The 23,708-nt window shown below is 45.8% G+C and overlaps 1 protein-coding gene across 2 annotated transcripts in view; it reads left to right on the forward strand.

Annotated features, from left to right (window-relative positions):
• LOC117548247 (protein NLRC3-like) overlaps positions 1–23,708 on the forward strand; it is a 65,381-nt gene that overhangs the window by 3,124 nt on the left and 38,549 nt on the right. Inside the window, exons 4-6 of one of the 2 annotated variants that reach the window (XM_034219395.1) lie at positions 9,019–10,828; positions 11,325–11,498; positions 16,031–16,201. In XM_034219395.1, the coding sequence (XP_034075286.1) occupies positions 9,019–10,828; positions 11,325–11,498; positions 16,031–16,201 (2,155 nt within the window). The remainder of the gene's footprint in view (positions 1–9,018; positions 10,829–11,324; positions 11,499–16,030; positions 16,202–23,708) is intronic. The other variant, XM_034219397.1, reaches the window with a different exon arrangement.

The following is a 23,708-nucleotide window of genomic DNA, read 5'->3' on the forward strand; positions in this document are numbered from 1 at the left end:
GTCCAGGAGCCTTGTGTGGATTAACCCTTTTAAAGGATTTACACATATCCGCCCTCTTTAAAACAAAATGGCAGGGCTCCCGGTCCTTCTGTGCCTCCACAGCCTGACTGTTCTCGAATCGAGCACAAAAGCTGTTCAGCTCATCTGGGAGAGATGCGCACGCAGACAGTCCCGCAGCACCCCCTGCTGCTCCTTTGTAGTCTGTCATTGTTCTTAGTCCCGCCCACAAGTTCCGGGTGTTACAGCCTTTGAAGTCAGACTCCATTTTGTCTCTGTATTGTCTCTTTACACTGCTGATTGCTCTCCGGAGTTCATACCTTGATTTCCTGAACTCATCTGAATCTCCACCTCTGAGCGCGATAGTGCGCACTTTCAGCTTGGTACTGTTGGAGCAATGAGTGGTCTGAAACCCACCTCGGCTCCGCGCGTCCTTTGATGAGCTGGTCAAATTATAAAAGAAGGAATTCAAAGCACCAGGATAAAGATTAAACAATAATCTGTTTATTACCCGGAGTAATCTGCGGCCGTGATGATGGTCTAGCTTCAGCAGCTACATTACCTACGGGTGCGTTCGTTAATATTAACTGTGCGGTCCGGAGTCACTGTGGCACAGACTGGACCGCTGGTGAACAGCTGTTAGAACGGGCCGTTCAGGTGTTCAGAGCAGAGCTCCCTGTCGGAGCGGCAGAGCGTGATGTGAACTGAAAAGTGTTTCTGTCGCAATATTATCGTTGAGCTAGCTTGCTAGCATACATTGTCACTATCTGCTAACGTTAGCTTTAGCCTTAGTTTTCTAATAGTTTTTTTCATAGGCTATAAACAGAGGTGGTATAAGTATAGATCTTGTACTTGAGTAAAAGTAGAAGCACTCAGATCTTGTGCTTGAGTAAAAGTAGAAGTACTCAGATCTTGTACTTGAGTAAAAGTAGAAGTACTCAGATATTGTACTAGAGTAAAAGTAGAAGTAGGCCTACTCAGATCTTGTACTTCAGTAAAAGTAGAAGCACTCAGATCTTGTACTTGATTACAAGTAGAAGTACTCAGATATTGTACTAGAGTAAAAGTAGAAGTACTCAGATCTTGTTCTTGAGTAAAAGTAGAAGTACTCAGATCTTGTACTTGAGTAAAAGTATAAGTACTCAGATCTTGTACTTGAGTAAAAGTAGAAGTACTCAGGTCTTGTACTTGAGTAAAAGTACCAGAGTGTAGGAATACTCTGTTACAGTAAAAGTCCTGCATTAAAAATGTTCCTAAAGTAAAAGTAGAAGTACTCAGATATTGTACTACAGTAAAAGTAGAGTATTTGAGTGAGTTAATGCATTAGTTTGCTTCATTACATTACATTACATTACATTACATTGCATTTAGCTGACGCTTTTGTCCAAAGCGACTTACAATAAGTACATTCGACCAGGAAGACACAACCTTGAAGAAAACAGAATCATATAAGTATATCAGGTTTCATAGAGCCAAACATTTCAAGTGCTACTCAACTGGCTTTAGGTAATCCAGTCCTTTATTGGTATAAAAGTGCTTCGTTAATCGTTCTAACGCTCGAAGTGGAGTCGAAAGAGATGAGTTTTCAGTTTGCGCCGGAAGATGTGCAAGCTATCTGCTGTCCTGATGTCAATGGGGAGCTCATTCCACCATCTTGGAGCCAGGATAGCAAACCCACGTGTTTTCGCCGATGGGAACTTGGGTCCCCCTCGCAGCGAGGGCGCAACGAGTCGTTTGGCTGATGCAGAGCGTAGTGCACGCGCTGGGGTGTACGGTTTAACCATGTCCTGGATGTAGGAAGGGCCAGATCCATTCGCAGCACGGTAAGCAAGTACCAGTGTCTTGAAGTGGATTCTAGCAGTTACCGGAAGCCAGTGAAGGGAGCGGAGGAGCGGAGTGGTGTGGGAGAATTTAGGAAGGTTGAAAACCAGACGAGCCGCTGCATTCTGGATGAGCTGCAGAGGCTTCATTAAAGGGTGTTAATTAATAAGTATTCTCCAGTGCCTTTTGTCCCCTTTAAGGTATCATTAAGGTCAGGTTAATGTTGCTCTCAAAGTGCACCAGATTGATGCTTTTAACTTCAATATTTAAAAAATTGTTTTCCCCTTGAGGAGGTTAGGTCCCCCCCCACTTGTAAAAATAACACTTTACCCCGGCAGTATGCCGGTAATGAATTACACAGCGCTGCAGCATGTCTGTGAGCGAGAGAGAGAGATGCAGCGTGTCTGTGAGGCCCCGCCCCCGCACGCAGATGAGAGAGAGAGATCTCTTTCAAAATGTATTGAAAGTTAGAAACGGAGATGGTTCGATATAATGTGCAAGATAACGTTTATGTAGCATTTCTTTATTGTTGAAATGATGACATTTCATAACGGGATCAAATCAAAGTGAATGGCCTGCTGCTGCTGAAAGCATCGGGCAAGTGACTGGAAAACGTAAAAAAAAAGTTATTACATCGTTTCAGATAATAATAATAATAATAATAATAATTAATAATAATAATAATTCATTTAGAGGCACCTTTCACAGCACCCAAAGACACCTTACAATTCATAAAATATTCTAAGGAAAGGTTTAATATGGAGTCAGATTTGGGTCAATATTCTAGCGTGCAAAACAAGCTACTCACTAGCGGAAAATGTGCTTTTACACGCGCATGAAATGACCCTCGCGCGCAGATTAAACCCCCGCGAGCGGCTGTCACTACCCGATCTGCAGCTCTGGCCGATCTGCAGTGCGCATGTGCGAGATGGTCCGCCATATTGGACAACTCCGTACGGCAACCCAAGAAGGACACTTGACACAGTGGCTTTTGGCAAAGCTGAAAAATAAAACTCGAGAGACAGATGAGTTATTGTTATTGCAACGTGACTTCACCATTATTTAACAACTCTTTTTATTGGGTTCTTTTATTTTGGGTTAAGTACATTGTCAGAATAAGTGAGAAATGAATGTAACTTCTGTTAGACAGCTATCATACTGAATACATATTTACTGTGAATGTATGCAAATATGTATGGCATATGGCTGTTTAACAGAAGTTAAATCCATTTCAATGCAGATGGATGAGGATGGGGGTGATGAGGTCAGAGGATGGAGGTGATGAGGTCAGAGATGAGGTCAGAGGACTTGGTGATGAGGTCAGAGGACTTGGTGATGTGGTCAGAGGATGGGAGTGGTGTGGTCAGAGGATGGAGGTGATGAGGTCAGAGGATGGGGGTGGTGTGGTCAGAGGATGGGGGTGATGAGGTCAGAGGATGGAGGTGATGAGGTCAGAGGACTTGGTGATGTAGTCAGAGGATGGAGGTGATGTGGTCAGAGGATGGGGGTGATGAGGTCAGAGGATGGAGGTGATGAGGTCAGAGGACTTGGTGATGTGGTCAGAGGATGGAGGTGATGAGGTCAGAGGATGGGGGTGATGTGGTCAGAGGATGGAGGTGATGAGGTCAGAGGATGGAGGTGATGTGGTCAGAGGATGGGGGTGATGTGGTCAGAGGATGGGGGTGATGTGGTCAGAGGATGGGGGTGATGAGGTCAGAAGACTTGGTGATGAGGTGAGAGGATGTGGTCAGAGGATGGGGGTGATGAGGTCAGAGGATGGGGGTGATGTGGTCAGAGGATGGGGGTGATGTGGTCAGAGGATGGGGGTGATGAGGTCAGAGGATGGAGGTGATGAGGTCAGAGGATGGAGGTGATGTGGTCAGAGGATGGGGTTGATGTGGTCAGAGGATGGGGTTGATGAGGTCAGAGGATGGGGGTGATGAGGTCAGAGGATGGGGGTGATGAGGTCAGAGGATGGAGGTGATGAGGTCAGAGGACTTGGTGATGATCCGGGCAGCAGAGTTCTGAATGATTTGAAGTTTATTGAGGAGTTTGATGGGAAGGCCTGAGAGCATCGTATTACAATAGTCAATGCGGGATGTGAGGAATGCATGAACCAGGAAGCAGTGCTGGATTGAGACAGGAGTCTGGAGAAGAATGCAGTCCGGGTGATGTTTTTTACGTGGGGTGCAAATGAGAGGGAGCTGTCCAGAATGACACCAAGATGTCGTGTTTGAGTTCTTGATAAGCCATTAAAAGAGTAAATAAGTGTCTCCTGTGCACCAACACATACCCATCTGTGATGGAAAAAAGAAAGCATTCCAAAAGTATTCTAAAAGTAATCTGAATACGTTTTTAAGACACGTAACTGTATTCGGATTCGGATTACTTTCAGAGCCATGTATTCAGTATTCAGGAACTAATTACATTTACAAAGTAACCCTCACAACCCTGTGTATAGCTAGTTGCTGTGGTCGGCTCACATGTTGCGGACCAGGTTAAAAGCACACGGCAAAAAGTAAATACACACTGAAAATATACGAGAAAAAGGCAAAGTTGGATCCTGTTAATCCTTTAAAACTGGAGAGATAAAAAAAAATGCATAAATAAATAAATGTTAAGGTAAAATAAGATATGAATCCATCCATCCATCCATCCATCTTCTCCCGCTTATCCGTGGTCGGGTCGCGGGGGTAGCAGTTCCAGCAGAGAGCCCCAAACTTTCTTTTCCCTGGCGACATCAACCAGCTCTGACTGGGGGATCCCAAGGCGCTCCCAGGCCAGCGAAGAGATATAATCCCTCCACCTGGTCCTAGGTCTACCCCTTGGTCTCTTCCCAGCTGGACGTGCCTGGAACACCTCCCTAGGGAGGCGCCCAGGTGGCATCCTAACTAGGTGCCCGAACCACCTCAACTGGCTCCTTTCGACGCGAAGGAGGAGCGGCTCAACTCCGAGTCCCTCCCTGATGACCGAACTTCTCACCTTATCCCTAAGGGAGACACCAGCCACCCTGCGGAGAAAACCCATCTCGGCCGCTTGTATCCGCGATCTCGTTCTTTCGGTCATGACCCATCCTTCATGACCATAGGTGAGGGTAGGAACGAAAATGGCCCGGAAGACTGAGAGCTTTGCCTTCTGGCTCAGCTCCCTTTTCGTCACAACGGTGCGGTAAAGCGACTGCAGTACCGCTCCCGCTGCTCCGATTCTCCGGCCCATCTCACGCTCCATTGTTCCCTCACTCGAGAACAAGACCCCGAGATACTTGAACTCCTTCACTTGGGGTAAGGACTCATTCCCTACCTGGAGTGGACAGTCCATCGGTTTCCTGCTGAGAACCATGGCCTCAGATTTGGAGGTGCTGATCCTCATCCCAGCCGCTTCACACTCGGTTGCGAACCGATCCAGTGAGTGCTGAAGGTCGCAGACCGATGAAGCCATTAGAACCACATCATCTGCAAAAAGCAGTGGTGCAATCCTTAGTCCACCGAACTGCAGACCCCCTCCCCCATGACTACGCCTCGAAATCCGATCCATGTATATTACAAACAGGATTGGTGACAAAGCGCAGCCCTGGCGGAAGCCAACCCTCACCGGAAATGGGTCCGACTTACTGCCGAGGACCCGGACACAGCTCTCGCTTTGGGAGTACAGAGATTGGATGGCCCTGAGTAGAGACCCCCTCACCCCATACTCCCGCAGCACCTCCCACAGTAACTCCCTGGGAACTCGGTCATACGCCTTCTCCAAGTCTACAAAACACATGTAGACCGGATAAGCGTACTCCCAGGCCCCCTCCAGGATCCTTGCGAGAGTAAAAAGCTGATCCGTCGTTCCACGACCAGGACGGAATCCGCATTGTTCCTCCTCAATCTGAGGTTCGACAATCGGCCTGACCCTCCTTTCGAGTACCTTAGAGTAAACTTTCCCGGGGAGGCTGAGTAGTGTGATGCCTCTGTAATTGGCACACACCCTCTGATCCCCCTTTTTAAATAGGGGAACCACCACCCCGGTCTGCCACTCCTTCGGTACTGTTTCCGACTTCCACGCAACGTTGATGAGACGTGTCAACCATGACAGTCCCTCAACACCCAGAGCCTTCAGCATTTCCGGGCGGATCTCATCCACCCCCGGGGCTTTGCCACTGTGGAGTTGTTTGACGACCTCAGTGACCTCCCCCCGGGAGATTGGTGTTGATCCCCCGTCATACTCCAGCTCTGCCTCTAACATAGAGGGCGGAGTTGTCGGGTTCAGGAGTTCCTCAAAGTGTTCCTTCCAACGCCCTAACACTCCATCAGTTGAGGTCAACAACGTCCCATCCTTACTGTACACAGCTTGGATGGTTCCCTGCTTCCCCCTCCTGAGGTGTCGGACAGTTTTCCAGAACAACTTTGGTGCCGCCCGAAAGTCCTTCTCCATGTCTTCTCCGAACTTCTCCCACACCCGCTGCTTTGCCTCGGCCACGGATGAGGCTGCTGCCCTTCGGGCCTGTCGGTACCTTGCAACTGCCTCGGGAGTCCCCCGGGATAACAAATCCCTGAAGGCCTCCTTCTTCAGTCGGACGGCTTCCCTGACCACCGGTGTCCACCAGGAGGTTCGAGGGTTACCGCCCCTTGAGGCACCTAGGACATTGAGACCACAGCTCCCCGCCGCGGCTTCGGCAATAGAGGCTTTGAACACCAACCACTCTGGTTCAATGTCCCCAACCTCCACAGGAATGCCCGAAAAGCTCCGCCGGAGGTGTGAGTTGAAGGCCTCCTGAACTTGGGCCTCCTCCAGACGTTCCCAGTTCACCCGAACTACACGTTTGGGCTTACCAGGTCTATCCAGAGGCTTCCCCCGCCACTCGACCCAACTCACCACCAGATGGTGATCAGTTGACAACTCCGCCCCTCTCTTTACCCGAGTGTCCAAAACATACGGCCTCAGGTCCGATGATACGATAACGAAATCGATCATGGACCTTCTGCCTAGGGTGCTCTGGTACCACGTACACTTATGAGCATCCTTATGTTCGAACATGGTGTTTGTTATGGCCAATCCATGACTAGCACAGAAGTCCAGTAACAAACCACCACTCCGGTTCAGATCAGGGGGGCCGTTCCTCCCAATCACGCCCCTCCAAGTGTCTCCATCATTGCCCACATGTGCGTTGAAGTCTCCCAGCAAGATTAAAGAGTCCCCTTCAGGAGCCCCATACAGGACTCTTTCCAGGGTCTCCAAGAAGGCCGTATACTCTGAACTGCTGTTGGGTGCATAAGCACACACAACAGTCAGAGTTTTCCCCCCCATAACCCGCAGGCGTAGGGAGGCGACCCTCTCGTCCACTGGGGTAAACTCCAACAACGAAGCACCTAACCGGGGACTTGTGAGTATCCCCACACCCGCCCGGCGCCTCACACCTTGAGCAACTCCGGAGAAGAATAGAGTCCAATCCCTATCCAGAAGTAAGGTTCCAGAGCCGACGCTGTGCGTAGAGGTGAGCCCAACCAGATCCAACTGGTAACGTTCCACCTCCCGCACAAGCTCCGGCTCCTTCCCCCCCAGAGAGGTGACGTTCCACGTCCCCAAAGCCAGCTTCTGTCGCCCGGGTCTGGTCCGTCGAGACCCTCCGCTTTCACTGCCACCCTTCTGGCAGCGCACCCGACCCCATTGATGTTTCCCGTAGGTGGTGGGCCCGCGGGACGGAGAAGCGGAGGTATTGCCCACGTTGCCTTTTCGGGCTGGGCCCGGCCGGGCTCCGTGGCAAGCCCGGCCACCAGACGCTCGCCGACGAGTCCTCCTTCTGGGCCTGGCTCCAGAAGGGGACCCCGGGCTTCCTCCGGGCCGGGTATCCTCACTTCTTGTATCGTCTTTCATGAGGTCTTTTGAACCAATCTTAGTCTGGCCCCTTGCCTGAGACCAATTTGCCATGGGAAACCCTACCAGGAACACAAGGTTCCAGACAACACAGCCCCCAGGTTCATCAGGGCACACAAACCTCTCTACCACGGTAAGGTGCTGGTAAGATATGAATGAACAACATAAATAAAATAAGTTACATTCATTTGTTATTGGCTATGGTAGGTTATTGGTTATGTTCACATACTTATTTGATCACATCCACTTGTCTAAGATGACAACAGAGACTTTCGACCCAAACCCAGCTGTTGACTTGTGGATGCAAGCAGCTAATCGCAGACTCAACCAGAGAGAAAGAAGTAGGCCTACATCATCAGCTACCATGTCTGACAGAGAGGAAGACAGAGAGGAGAACAGTCAGGAGGGAAGTGATGACAGCTTGTAGGATTACTGGTCGTGCTAATGTTCTCTTGTGTTCACCTCTGCATGTGTGTTCTGTGTTCACCTCTACATGTGTGTTCTGTGTTCACCACTGTGTGTGTGTTCTGTGTTCACCTCAGTGTGTGTTCTGTGTTCACCTCTGCATGTGTGTTCTGTGTTCACCTCTGCATGCGTGTTCTGTGTTCACCTCTGCATGTGTGTTCTGTGTTCACCTATGCATGTGTGTTCTGTGTTCACCTCTGCATGCGTGTTCTGTGTTCACCTCTGCATGTGTGTTCTGTGTTCACCTCTGCATGTGTGTTCTGTGTTCACCTCTGCATGTGTGTTCTGTGTTCACCTCTGCATGCGTGTTCTGTGTTCACCTCTGCATGTGTGTTCTGTATTCACCTCTGCATGCGTGTTCTGTGTTCACCTCTGCATGTGTGTTCTGTGTTCACCTCTGCATGCGTGTTCTGTGTTCACCTCTGCATGTGTGTTCTGTGTTCACCTCTGCATGTGTGTTCTGTGTTCACCTCTGCATGTGTGTTCTGTGTTCACCTCTGCATGTGTGTTCAGTGTTCACCTCTGCATGTGTGTTCTGTGTTCACCTTTGCATGTGTGTTCTGTGTTCACCTCTGCATGTGTGTTCAGTGCCGTGTGTCTGGCAAATAAAGTCAAGACCCCCTAAAAAGTTACAGTTTATTTCATTTTAAGGATGAGCACCAAGCAACATCTCCAGGTGCTCCTTTGAGAACCAGGGCAAAAAAGTTATGTGCACCCCTGCTTATAACATTTTATTTAGTGTCGTGTTGTAAAGTATAGACATACAAATGTTTTATAAAAATCATGACATTTAAAACCCTGACTGTTTTTTTATTTTATTTTCATCATCAGATTCTCAAAAGCATTTTCCTGATTCTCTCATGTTTCCTTCTCTTCCAGCAGAACGTGGTCTGCAGGAGGTTCTAGATGAACATAGGCTCAGTCTGAGGAGGAGATGTGAACGTGTGACTGAAGGAACTGATCAAAGTGAAACCCTCCTCAACAGGATCTTCACTGAGCTCTACATCACACAAGGCCAGAGTGAAGAGGTTAATACCCAACATGAGGTGAGGCAGCTGGAGACAGCTTCCAAGAAGGAGACCCTCCATGACACTCCAATCAAGTGCCAGGACATCTTTAAAGCCTCACCTGACCAGCAGACTCCCATCAGAGCGGTCCTGACCAACGGAGTCGCTGGAGTTGGAAAAACCTTCTCAGTGCAGAAGTTCACTCTGGACTGGGCCGAGGGTTTGGGGAACCAAGATGTCAGTCTGGTGATCCCGCTCTCCTTCAGGGAGCTGAACCTGATCAAAGGTGAGCAGTACAGTCTTCTCAGGCTGCTCCATGTTTTCCATCCAACCTTACAGAAGGTCACAGCAGAGCAGCTGGCTGTCTGCAAAGTGCTGCTCATCTTTGACGGCCTGGATGAAAGCAGACTTTCTCTGGACTTCAGAAACAATGAGGTTGTGTCTGATGTCTCACAGCAGTCCTCAGTCAACGTGCTGCTGACAAACCTCATCAGGGGGAAGCTGCTTCCCTCGGCTCTCGTCTGGATAACTTCCAGACCTGCAGCGGCCAATCAGATCCCTTCTGAGTGTGTGGACAGGGTAACAGAAGTACGAGGCTTCACTGACGCCCAGAAGGAGGAGTACTTCAGGAGGAGATGGAGTGATGAAGACCTGTCCAGCAGAATCATCTCTCACATCAAGAGCTCCAGGAGCCTCCACATCATGTGTCTGATCCCAGTCTTCTGCTGGATCACTGCTGCAGTTCTGGACCACATGTTGACTACAGACCAGAGAGGAGAGCTGCCCCAGACCCTCACTGACATGTACTCACACTTCCTGCTGGTCCAGACCAAGAGGAAGAAGCAGAAGTATGAAGAGGGACATGAGACGAGTCCACAGCAGCTGACGGAGGCTGACAGGGAGCTTCTTCTGAAGCTGGGGAGGCTGGCGTTTGAACATCTGGAGAAAGGAGACATCATGTTCTACCAAGAAGACCTGCAGCGCTGTGGTCTTGGTGTCACCGAGGCCTTGGTGCACTCAGGAGTTTGTACACAGATCTTCAAAAGAGAGAGTGTGATCTTCCAGAAAACAGTCTACTGCTTTGTTCATCTGAGCATTCAGGAGTTCCTGGCTGCAGTCTACATGTTGCACTGTTACACCAACAGAGACACAGCGGTACTGAAGGACTTCCTGCAGGGAGACTATAGCAACAGGTATAACAGAGATCAGGATTACCCATCCCTGGATGTCTTCCTAAAAGGAGCCATGGAGAAATCCCTCAGAAGTGAAAATGGCCACCTGGACCTGTTTGTCCGCTTCCTCCACGGCCTCTCTCTGGAGTCCAACCAGAGACTGTTAGGAGGCCTGCTGGGTCGCACAGACAACAGACCAGAAACCATCCAGAGAGCCATCAGCAACCTGAAGGAGATGAGCAGTTATAAAATCTCTCCTGAGAGGAGCATCAACATCTTCCACTGTCTGACAGAGATGAAGGACCACTCAGTACATCAGGAGATCACAGAGTTCCTGAAGTCAGAGAACAGATCAGAGAAGAGACTCTCTGAGATCCACTGCTCTGCTCTGGCCTACATGCTGCAGATGTCAGAGGAGGTTCTGGATGAGTTGGACCTGGAGAAGTACAAAACATCAGAGGAGGGACGGCGGAGACTGATTCCAGCTGTGAGGAACTGCAGGAAGGCCAAGTAAGTCCAGATGTGATTAACTTTATAAATTAGTGTAGATCGGAAGTTTCATTATTATAATAAACACTTTAAAATGTTTGATGTTTTAAATACTTTGAGAGTGAAATTAAATTATCCTAGTTATTCTATTTATTTATAATAATGTGACATTTTAAAGTTTTCTCCTCTTCATATTCCTTTGAGTGAAGGAGGTGTCAAACAAATTAAGGACTTTTTCCTCACAGCAGCATGTGATCACACCATACAGCAGTGTTTACAGTTATCAGTGAATTAAGTTATTAATATATCATTGCAGTTTCTTCAACATTAAATCAGATCTGTTTTTACCACAATGCTTAAGAGTTTAAAATAAGTCTGACAGGCTGACAATAAATATAGAAAACTCTATTATTAAATCAAATGACATGACAAAAGTTGTTCCATCAAATTCAGGAGTTAATGAAATGTTTCCTCTGTTTTTAAACTAACACATGTTGTAATATATGTGTTATTATAGACTTACTAACTGTGGACTCTCAGAGACTGACTGTGAAGTCGTGGCCTCAGCTCTGAAGTCTGACCCCTCCCACCTGAGAGATCTGGACCTGAGTCGGAACGCTCTGGAGGATTCAGGAGTGGAGCTGCTGAGTTCTGGACTGAAGAGTCCAAACTGCAGACTGGAGGCTCTGAGGTCAGTTCACTGACTGCAGTTCATACTGATCTGTGAGGGAGAGAGGTTGAGCTTCCACAGACTCACCCTGTGCTCCATGAGTCAGTGGAGATGCTGTCAGCACTGATGAGCTGTGAGGGAGATGAAGGAGTTGTTAAAGATCTGATCAAAGTTAGAGTTCCAGATTATCAGTGGATTGTTTCTAAATCATCACTGACATTAAAACCCTGTTCAGCTCACTACTTTGTCATTGAAGTAGAAATACGTTGTGTTTAACATTAATCAGAGCTCTTTCTTTCCTCTTTCTGTATCTTACAGTTTTTAACCTGTTTAGAGATTCCACTTTCTGAACTTCGTCAGCTCTGATCAGATTATTAAAGATCTCCTACCATGTTATTTTTAGGCAGATATAATGGGTCTCAGATATATACAAATATATTAAAAACATGTCTAAGATGTGCTCAAAAATACCAAACAGATTATACATTTTAGACATCCCTCATATCCCTCTATTTCAGCTGCTAGAGAAGGGCTGATTCTGTAGCTGCTGGCCCGCCCCCTGTTGAGCACGGCAAGGCAAGCAGTGAGTTCTGTGATGAGCAGGCTGGCTGCTCTGCTCAGATGCAGCTAAATGCTGCCGTGATTTAACGCCATATCATGTTCCAAACCACTTCTCCCTCATCCAAGGCGCCGCGCAGAGTGGCAGCCTGTTACGGTGTTACCGTTTAACTGGTAGCGCGGGGAACTCGTGATATTCTATAACGGTAGGAATGTGTCAGGGGCGTGTACTTTGAGGAGCCTTTGTCGAATAACCAGGAAATACACATTTCGATCGCTTCTTCTGTCGTTTACATTCATCTGTTGGTATATTTGGCTCCATAGGAACACTTTGATGCACTTTCAGTACCAGTGTGTGAGGTTGTGGTTGCGATGCCGATATCCGGACGCATACAGTTAGGACTACAAAAAGACACACGAGGTGACTGGGGATGTCTGTTCAAAACATTGCACGCTTGAATAAATCATTTAAAACCAGTTATTGTTGCCAGACTTATTACTGAATATCGTTCCTAATGTGATGCCAAGTCCATCTGAGACCTGTGTACACCTTCAGACAGCCTCCAAGTGAAGCACACGGTGTTTACTCACAGTTTGAAAGCAGCGTGGAGAAGTCTTCAGCTGTGGAGCTGTGATCCGCCCAGGATAAACTGTGACACGACTTCTGTTCTGTGGCTATCTCTACCAGCGATCATGTTTAATATTAAAGACTACACACATGTATCCCTTATCAAAACGGTATTCTGCACTTTGCAGCACTTATCCAGATAAGATGTGACTGTTTACTCGCTGCAGGAGTGTAAAGGCCCTGACACACCAAACTGACGGAAATGTGTAATCGTCATTCAAAAGAGGCAACCGGAACGGCCCGTCCACACGGCGGCGTGCGTTGAAAGCTTCACCATTCACTTTGAATGGGGTGACGTCACTTTCCGCCAAACTGCATTGTGGGAAGCGAAGCGGAGCGTTGCTGGCGTGGCTCGCTGCAAAAGTTGAGCAATGTGCAACTTTTGAAGCCTCGTCAGAACGTCAGCCAATCGAATCGTATGTCAGAACAAGCTCTAGCCAATCAAACCGCTGCTTGTGTGTCCGGGGCGGGAGATTCATGTGATTGGTTGTTGGTCGAGTTTCAGACGTGATATGTTCAAACATCAGCTCTCTGATGCAGAAATAAACGATGTAAGCATTGTGGCTGGCAGCCTTGAAGTACTGCTGCTACCACATTCCATGCATCAGTAATTATAACCCAAGATGATATTAATATTCAACATCATAACACTGACGGGCAAATGATGACATTGTTACAAATGAGTGAACTGTCTGTTGAGGTTTCATTTTCCAGGGTCCTGTCCGGTACATACTTGAAGAAGCTATTGTCACCTCATGCAGGAAGTGTGGCAGCAAATTACGTGGCAACTGAGTTGGTCTTCAGTTTCTTCATTCCAGATCGCCATGATGTAAAATAAATGTTTCTGCTGCAGGGATGTGACATTAATGTATAAATAATAATAACACCATGTGACCATGTAATAGCCTCAGAAAGCGAGCAGGCTCCCGCGTATGGGCTCAGAACAGTCTCATAATACACACATCCACACTTGTGTTTTTCAATGCACACAAATGTGTTCCGTTTCATATTCATGTAAATAAAATCCAAATACAGAAAAAAGTTTTACATGTGTATTTTTGATCCTCACATATTAGTTTCCCGTTTAAATCCTCTGCACCTGCAAACACAACCCGCTCTCTGTGCACGGATCGCTGTGCATTCGTGTGTGGGTTTTTTGAGACTCCCCTGACGGTCAGCCGATTCATACTTGTAATTTGTTCTATCTATAGCCAATCAGATGTCTCCTTCATTCTAAGCCAATCACATGAGCGCGCCCCCACGAGGGTAGATTTCTTGCGTTCATGACGTAGCGCTTCATGTACGCATTTTGCGCAGTCACACACGAATGCACAGCGATCCGTGCACAGAGAGCGGGTTGTGTTTCCAGGTGCAGAGGATTTAAACGGAAAACAAATAAGTGAGGATCAAAAATACATATGTAAAACTTTTTTCTGTATTTGGATTTTATTTACATGAATATGAAACGGAACACATTTGTGTGCATTGAAAAACACAAGTGTGGATCCTTCTGTGTGCATGTGTGTATTATGAGACTGTTCTGAGCCCATACGCATGAGCGGGAGCGCGCTCCTTCACTACAGACTATCGCGCCACCTAACCATTCGCCAAAATGTTTTTAATACCAGCGGTAGCCGGCCAAGCGCCGGGCAAAAAAACAATCTTCAAATAAAAGAAAGTCACCGGAGGAGTTAAAGGAGAGTGACAGGGAGCATGAGAAGAAGAGGGAGAGAAAGTTTCAGCCAGCTTGATCGATGGAGTTGGCTTCTATAGCGTGGTGCAGTGACGCATCCTAAAACCCTTTTTATAATCTATCGATTAGATTTATGATTTGGAAATTATAAAAGTAGGAGACATGTGGAGATTATCCGGCTGAACAAAACGTGCATTTATTTAACAGGTTTGTTTTCCACAGACCTTATTTCCAGCTATTTTCCAAAACCCTGTGGAGAAATCCCATTGCTTTCTGTGGAGGGAACCAGCAGCTTACTTCCTGGTTTTAGGACGCGTCACTGGCTGCACCTCTCAATATGATGCCAGTATAAACAAGGCCTTCTGTCGGCTCTGTACATCAATGCCGACCTATGCTGACCAGTAAGTGAAGAGTAGAAAATATAAAGGTATTGGCTATAGGGAAATGTCCCAGCAGTTTAGGATAAAGAAGGTTCTAATCTGATCTATAGCCATTACATTTCTAACTCCTAATGACAGGAAGGCAGAAAGTGCATTATACAAATAATAATACTCATAATAATAGCAGACATTTTTTAACAATGACCACAATATCATTATTTTAATAAACCAAATATGAACAATGGAGGAAAATGAGGAACAACGGATTGTTCAAATGTTGTAGTATGTAGTAATGTAGTGTGTACATAAATTACTACTGCAACAAATGTGTTAATTTTCTTCATTATTAGTCGATTTTGTTTTGGACGAATGCTCCGGGCCAGAGGTTACAATGGTGGGGCCAGTGACAATACAAGTCCATTCTACCCTTAATGTCTACCTCTGCGGCAAGTCACTAGCACCCCCCCCCCCCATGTCGACAATTTACTAGCGGTATTTACTTGCGGTACCGCGGTGGGCCGGCGGTACCGAAGTGGGCCGGTCGAGAGTCCCGGGCTGATTTGTAGTCCCAGTCCGCCCCTGATCTTAACCCTCTCCAGCCTCAGCCCTTTGTTCATATGGTTGGTGTCCTGCTCTGCTTCAGTTAGAATGCTTGTAAAGCCTCAGCCCTGCACTCATGTTATAAACATCTTTCCTTTGAAGACAAACTAAGCTGTCAGGATGTTTCTGCTGCAGGGATGTGACATTAATGTGTACATAATAACAACAACAACAACAACATGTGACCATGTACTAGCCTCAGAAAGGCTAAACAACAACAAACTACAACAAGTGTAGTTCACTGACTGGCAGAGCACTGATGATCTTTAGATTAAAATAACAAGATCAACCCTACACTGCATGATTCACTCTGAACCTCTGAACACCTGAGATTCATCTTATATTCTCCATCCTGCTTTTAGAAAATGAATTATAAAGAAAATACATGAGTAGAATTGTTTTATATTTCTGTTAAAACTATCAACCACCAAGAAGTATTTTCAGTTGTTGCTGTTTCCAACGTGTTCCTGGATCTACATGATGCTGACACTGACTGAATAGTTTACACTGAAGTAGCTGCACGTTGTCTTTAATGTGAATGAGAGCTCTTTTTCTCTTTCTGTGTCTCACAGTTTTTAACCTGTTGGAGTTTCCACTTTCTGAACTCCTTCAGCTCTGATCAGATTATTAAACCTGGAGTTATTTCAAGCAGGAACATTGTTTTCTAAAGTTACATCATGTTCTCTTTATTCAGACTGGAGCTCTGCAGTTTGTCAGAGATCAGCTGTTCTGCTCTGATCTCTGCTCTGAAGTCCAACCTCCACCTGAGACATCTGGACCTGAGTAACAATGATCTGCAGGTTTCAGGAGTGGAGCTGCTGAGAGATCTTCTGGAGAGTCCAGACTGCAGACTGGAGACTCTCAGGTCAGTTCTCCATCTGTAGCTTCTGTGCTGAGATGAATATGTGAGAGTTGTGTTGACTCTGAGCTGCAGACATCAGGCTGATATCACTCTGATCCTCACTGAGCATCTTAACCCTCTACAGCAGGGGTGGGGAACCTCTGGGCCCCGGGCCGTATACGGCCCGCGAGACCTTTGCTACGGCCCTCGAGGTAATTTATAAACACACGCAAAAAAGAAAAAAATTAAAGAAATCTAGACCGCAAAAAAATTAAACAAGTGAGTGCCTGTTTTTCCTGTCCAAGGTCAGGGTCCTTGAACACATCACGAGCCTATCGTGTCATCACGTGGTATGTCTCGTCTGACAGGGTGCAGTTCTGACGGAGAGCACCAGAACGCGGCTCTGCTCCGGCACTTCCACAAATTGCAGTACCCATAAGGAGCCGTACACATGCCGCAGTTTCTACGTGGCTGTGTCTTTAGTTGAAAGCCCAGTGGCGATCTGTCATTCTGATCATACAGTCAATACCTTTGTTGTTGTTAGCATCTGGTTAGCTAGCTATGCTAACGAATATAAGAATCTTTTTCTACAACCAGTGAGGTAAAGGCACATCTTTATATGATCATTATAGTTATAAAAAAATAAGAGAATAAAGTAAACAGGTATACAATACTATATGACAGTAAAAAAAAGTTATTATTAATAAACAAGAATACAGTTTGAAAGGAGAGTGATTTGTAAAATATCCATAAAGAAAAATAATATGCTTACAGTTCTGTTTCATCTGGGTGTTGAGAGATGTTTCCATAGAGCTCCTAATTGTGATCTCAAAGTGCACCAGATTGATGCTTTTAACTTCAATATTTAAAAGAAAATCTTCCCGGGGGAGCACACCCCCTAGAGGAGGTTAGGCCCCCCCCCCCACTTAAATCATGTTCAGATGGATAGGAAAGTAAACACATTGGCACACATCTTGTGTCCATATCTTTCTGTTTGGGTGGTCATGCCACACCGTGCACGTGCGTGCGCGAGTCATGGTGAGATATCTGGATTGAGAGGTTGCTTTTTCTTTGCACAGCATGAAAGAAAGGCCAAATGAATGGGCTGTGATTTTAGTTTATTTAAGCAGAGGTCAATAATTTGTACGGCCCTCGGAGGATGTTGAAAACATTGAAATGGCCCTTGAGAGGAAAAAGGTTCTCCACCCTTGATCTACAGCCTCAGCCCTTTGTTCATTTGGTTGGTGTCCTGCTCTGCTTCAGTTAGAATGCTTGTAAAGCCTCAGCCCTGCACTCATGTTATAAACATCTTTCCTTTGAAGACAAACTAAGCTGTCAGGATGTTTCTACTGCAGGGATGTGACATTAATGTATAACTAATAACAACAACAACAACACCATGTGACCATGTAATAGCCTCAGAAAGGCTAAACAACAAGAAACTACAACAAGTGTAGTTCAGTCAGACAACTCACGTGTTCCTTTAACATGTTTATTAGAAGCAGCATATAGTTGAGTTTGGCGTCTAGGCTCGGGCTTCATCACTCCATAGATATACATAGCACGATGAGTGATGATTAAATAACTAACCCCCGAGCCTACAGGTGGAAGCTGGGGTGGTGGTGGGGCAGCAAGCAGCAGTGACGTAGAGGTAGCTGCGGCAATAGCAGCAGCAAGCAATGCACGGAGAGAGATCTGGCAGGTTCAATAGAGCGGCATATTAAGGAGACTCTGTTTGGTTGGTTGTAGAGTGGCAAGGGGCGTTATGTATGAATGCAGCATAAGTGCTCGAGTTGACTGCCTGAACTAGCTCGCAGGCTTCGCCTCATTTCAGTCAGACAACTCACGTGTTCCTTGTTTATTAGAAGCAGCATATAGTTGAGTTTGGCAACTAGGCTCAGGCATCATCACTCCATAGATATACATAGCACGATGAGTGATGATTAAATAACTAATCCCCAAAACTGCATGGAGATTAGATACTATCCCCCAAAACTGCGTAGCCCGAGCCTGACGCTGGTGATGTAAGACTGATAAGTAGAGGGCCTGGCGAGCTGCCATGTGGCCAAGCACAGCGGCTTTAAGGGGAATATACTACTAAGTGAGACTGCTATGTGAAGGCCTGAGGAATAGCCCAGAGCCGATTCTTCCCTGAGCACAGCAGCTTGGAGAGGAATATACTACCTATATACACTACCTAGTGAAACTGCTATGTGAAGGCCCGGGAACAGCCTGAAAAGCCATCCCCATTAAGCACCACGGATTTAAGGGGAATATACTACCTAGTGAAACTGCTATGTGAAGGCCCGGAAACAGCCCGAAAAGCCATCCCCCTTAAGCACCACGGATTTAAGGGGAATATACTACCTAGTGAAACTGCTATGTGAAGGCCCGGAAACAGCCCGAAAAGCCATCCCCCTTAAGCACCACGGATTTAAGGGGAATATACTACCTAGTGAAACTGCTATGTGAAGGCCCGGGAACAGCCCGAAAAGCCATCCCCCTTAAGCACCACGGATTTAAGGGGAATATACTACCTATCAAGACTGCTGTATCTAGGTCTTTGAGGCAGCGACAATGAGCTTTCCCCCCCAAGCATGCAGCTATGAGGGGAATATACTATAATGAAATAAATATAATCTAACCCAGCAACCACCTGGTATGCAATAACAGAATTCTACAGATATACATATTTGAACGTTTACTCATCATCGAGTAGTGCAAGAGCTCATGGTTGTTTGTGCTGAAAGGATCTCATTCATGTGAGGCATGATATAGCGCTGGTGGGCAGAAGATGACCGACGGCCCAGGATACTCAGGGTTGAGGTAGGCGGATATAGAGCTGCGGTTGTGGCTGTGCAGATTCTTAAACAGTGGGAATAGCGATCTGGGGGCAGATCGCAGCTTAGGCAGAGATCACGCAGCTTGGAGGAGAACCCTCGTCGTTGGGTTTGCAGCCATCGAATAAACATGGGTGCCGACCCATGTGTCAGAGGGCAATGATGCGAGAAGTTCAGCATGGAAGATAAAGGACAAAGAAAACAGTGTTAGTTTTAGCAATGATTATTCGGGGTTCCTTGACTCCCCAGACAGAACTGTCAGACATTGAATGTTTCAAAACTGTGTATTTTTGATCTCCAATGTTAATTCAGTAAGGGTGATATTATGCTGAGGATTAAAAGGTGAGAGGTCTGTGTATATTCGCCACCTGAGAAACCAATAGAAAGCTGTAACAACTGCCTCTGACGTTTATCAATGTATAGTGAAACCCCTTTGCCTGAACTTATACATTAACCTTTGCACGGGTGCAAAGTTAAGAGGCAGTCTTTATCATTGCGTGGAGGACGTGCCTGCTTAAGGCCCTTGAGGAGCAAATTAATGAACTCTAGCGTGGCTTAATACTTAGCACTTGAAGATTGCAGGATTCAAATAAAAATACAATTATATATAATGCATGAACGACTATTATATCTATTGCACAAGTACACAGAGGAGGGACAGAAGAAGATAAAGTACCAAGCTGAATTGTAATCTTTGAATCATGCTCTTGGTTGGAGGCAGAATATGGGAAATCCTTGAGGGCTTGACGTGTAGATCCAGAGTAATTTGGTTGAACGAAGGGCATGGCAAGCTGGTCGGGGCAAACCACTCATTGTGAAATCCCCCGAACCAGCAGAAGGCGCAGCATCTGTAAGTAACTAGAGAGGATCTGAGGACACCGCAAGGTCATTATAAAAGAATGAACATAACATTGCACTCGTCGCAGAGGGGCTAAGGACCAAAGATCTGAGCAATAACCATCTCTAAGATTGCATTCATGCCGAATAGTCCGCGTCTTTACACCAGACGCAAGTGTATTACATCATTTCATTTGCAGAAGGTTGGGTTTGCGTTCACCCAGGCAACTTCAAATAGACTATGAACTGTAAACTAAAGTCATTGTATGGAGATGCTTTTTCAACAATTGGCGGGACATCAAGCGGATAAAATGCAGATCCCAGCAATTCCTACAGTAGCCTGCATCATGGAGCATTGGCAGGTTATTTTCATACTGCTGTTAATCTGGAGAGTGCATCAACAGACTCTGCGGCCGGCGCATAGGATTATAAATCAGACAACGTGCATTAAAAACATTATAACACAAAATGCGACGTTATGCAGTGAGGAGGTTTCACCGATGACAGGTGGCTCTGATGGAATTGTACCACTGCCTTTTCTCTGTACACAGGGGACCAGTGAGGTAAGCAGTCACCAGAATGAATGCATGACCATATAGGTTACTGGATGTTGCACACAGCATAGATAGCAAAACAAGCGATGATGCACAAATAGTTCTTTCCCATGTTTTGATGCGGACTGCGTCACACCAGCAATGAACCTCTCTGGAGTTTACTAGCGAGCGACCCGAGGCCACCTCTATTAGGCGGAGCAGAGGTATCGGACTGCTTCCACACCAATCCAACGAACCGCATCAAGGGGTTAACGCTACAGGGACCGATTCAATAGTACTAACCAAGCAGGTGTGAACGTGACCTAAGACTATGGTGCCTTATGGTTTGAACAGAAAGGCTAGCGCTTGTTCCTTATAAATATAAAACATCTCTTTTAGAGAGACTACCAGTGGGAGACCATAATTGAAGGCAGTAATCAGTATTGAATGTATTACAAGTCTAATATGTAGTATAACGTAGAGCACTTTGAACATTTGGAAAGGCGCTAAATAAATAACATGAATTGTAATTATGGCAGTTCTGATGCGGGACAGCTTGTCTGGTGGCAGTGAAGCTTGCATCAGCACACTATCGAGAATGATACCGATAATTCTAGACGTGTGGAAACAGTTCCTGTTCTGAAAGAGGTAGGCCTAGCTGTTGAAAAGTTTTATCTGGGAAAGTTAACTAGGAAATGGTTAAAAGATGGACACCAAGGGGTGCTTGCAAGTGTTGCAGAGAATCCAGCATACTGCTTCTGATGAGGTGTCAAAGAAACGTGGGCTATTATGGCAACCAAATGCACATTTGATTGTAAAACCTTAAAATATATATGCCACAGAAGGCATATGGGATGTCTGCTTTCCCTGCCATGTCATCTACAGAGCAAAGAAACAGGAACATCTTTAGTAGTTATTAATACTCTTAACAGAATAATCGTGAGGAACTAACGGCTCAAGAAACGTTGCTAGAATAATTCCTCCTAGCACTAGGCTAGGGGCCTGTCGTGATTTTTAAACGTTTAAATAGCAGCACGTGTAATACTCCTGGCTCCTTCAGTGCAAACTTCAGTCTTGAGTGCAGGTTTCAACAGACATGGGTCCCTGGGAGCCAGCATAACCTGCTAAGAAACCTTGATTTAAGCCTGTGATAAGGTCATTTGACGAACATCTGTGATTAGAAAGAGCTTAGAAACGATTTGCAGCATGTGGCCTCCTGAGGCACACCCAGCGAGGGGCAGAATATTGCAGGTAGAGCTTAATTCCTGTAAGGAAAAACTCTTCTTTGGTAGGTGATTAAATGTACATGGCCGCTTGGCAGAGAATGATTCATGGTATTCATAGAAAAGACACTGTAGGAGAGATTGAAGTCTAAAATGATGGTCAAAAATGTATCGAGCTTCCCTTCATATTCCCGTGATGGAAATTATTAATTTATTTCCATTTTTTATTTAATTGATTTATAGTAGTATAAATACTTATACACATACAACTTCTGTATAATTGCCTCAAATATGACTTACTGCAGGCCAAATATTTCCATAATAAAACATTTATTATGCAGAATAGTATTATATACCTGCCAAGATGCGATTCCTAAGGAACTTCTGCTGCAGGGGGCAGGAAGCTAATTCCAATTCCCAGAATCCTCGGGAGTGTGACGTCAGTGGCACAAGTGGTTGAACGCGGAAGTTGAAACATTTGTTTACATGCAGGCAGAGGAAATCGAGTTTGTTCACGGGAATATATCGTGCAATTAAAGGCTTCAAGCGCTGATTTTACTTCGAGAAGGTAGGACAGGGAGGCAGGTACTTTGGGAATGCCGGGGTCAGCTTGCTCCTGCCTTTTTTTTCTTCTTTTTTTTTTGGTGTTTAATTACCCGCCTGTGAAGTAAAAACTTCTTTGCAGCAATGTTGAGCCAATCATCAAATGAGGGAAACTGGATTCGCCTTAGTCAATACACTGATATTTATTGAGAGACAAACGGCCGGAGGATTAACAAAGCAACTCGCACTGTTCAATGCAAGCTGCCAAAATTAACTCTAAACACAAAAGACAGAAACATCTCTATATATCCTTTAAAGGAGGGGTCCAAACAGCCCGCCTTTTCCCCTAATCGATTACAGATGAACAGACAAAGAAACTCTGTCTGAGCGGGCAGTACCCCTCCCCCACACAGAGAAAGAGTAGTCACTCGTGAAGTTTCTCAGGTCAGCTAAGCATCAGACTAAAATATCCACCCTTTTATCAATTTATGATAATCAATTAACATTAGTCTAAAGAATATTTCAGTCAATACTCAAATCAATAAGCGTCTTCAGAGTTGTGTGGGCTCACTCACATTAATTACATCAAAAGTAGAACAAGATTGAAAACACTTCAATCACCATGATTGAACACCAGGCGCGCCGGATTCATTTTAGAAGTGGGGGGGCCAAAAAAAGTGCGTGTGTATGGCCCAATCCCAAACCACGCCCTACACCTACACACTCCCCCTCCGTGATGGAGTGAACTCCGTGGAGTGACACATGAGGCTCCCTCCTGTCAGATGGAGGGAGTAAATACAGCAGCAAGCTTTGGGACAAACTCCCCTCTCTCTGGCAGAAACAGGAAATGCGTAACTGTATGTAGGCCTAACAACGGTTTCAAATCAGCATCTCTTAGACAAAAAATGTAAATGAATAACTCAAATAAAACTCCAAACATCTTTGGTTACTTTTTTGTAAAGCTCTTTTAGTTTTAAACCTGATGTTTATAAGCTTCTTAGTTTTTGCAATAGTCTGTAAATATACACAACTTTATAATAAAATGCACACATTTACCTTTTTCTAGACTAAACACAGGTATGATCCTAAGTTAAAAAAATATGAGGTTATCATGAGGTTGTTAACATCGCAATTTATCACTATCGTTTAGTGGTTTTGCAAAGAATGAACCACTCTCTGTTTTTGTACCATTCTGCGTTGAAGTACCTTCTCTTTGCTCAAATAATCTACTAGCGGTCTCCTTTTTTCCGATAGTTAGCTGTACAGCTTTACCCGCCTCAATGTCCCAACAACAAACCTCCATGCAGTCGGAACCAGCCTGTTTCGGTTCAACGACGGCGGCGGTGGTTTTGACAGTTTCTGCGGCCGCAGAGGTGCTGCTTTTGGGTTCATCTGGCTTCGCTGTTTCTATGATTGATGAAGGTCCAGGCTCCGGAGATGTGGATGTCAGGGATGTGACCTTCCAGTTGTTACATTTAAGTTTAGATTGACTGTATTTGTGACCTGCTCCATCGAAATCAGTCGCATTGACCCGAAGACACATTTTGAGTTGTAT

The sequence above is a fragment of the Gymnodraco acuticeps genome, unplaced genomic scaffold, assembly GCF_902827175.1.
Source record: "Gymnodraco acuticeps unplaced genomic scaffold, fGymAcu1.1, whole genome shotgun sequence".
NCBI lineage: Eukaryota > Metazoa > Chordata > Actinopteri > Perciformes > Bathydraconidae > Gymnodraco > Gymnodraco acuticeps.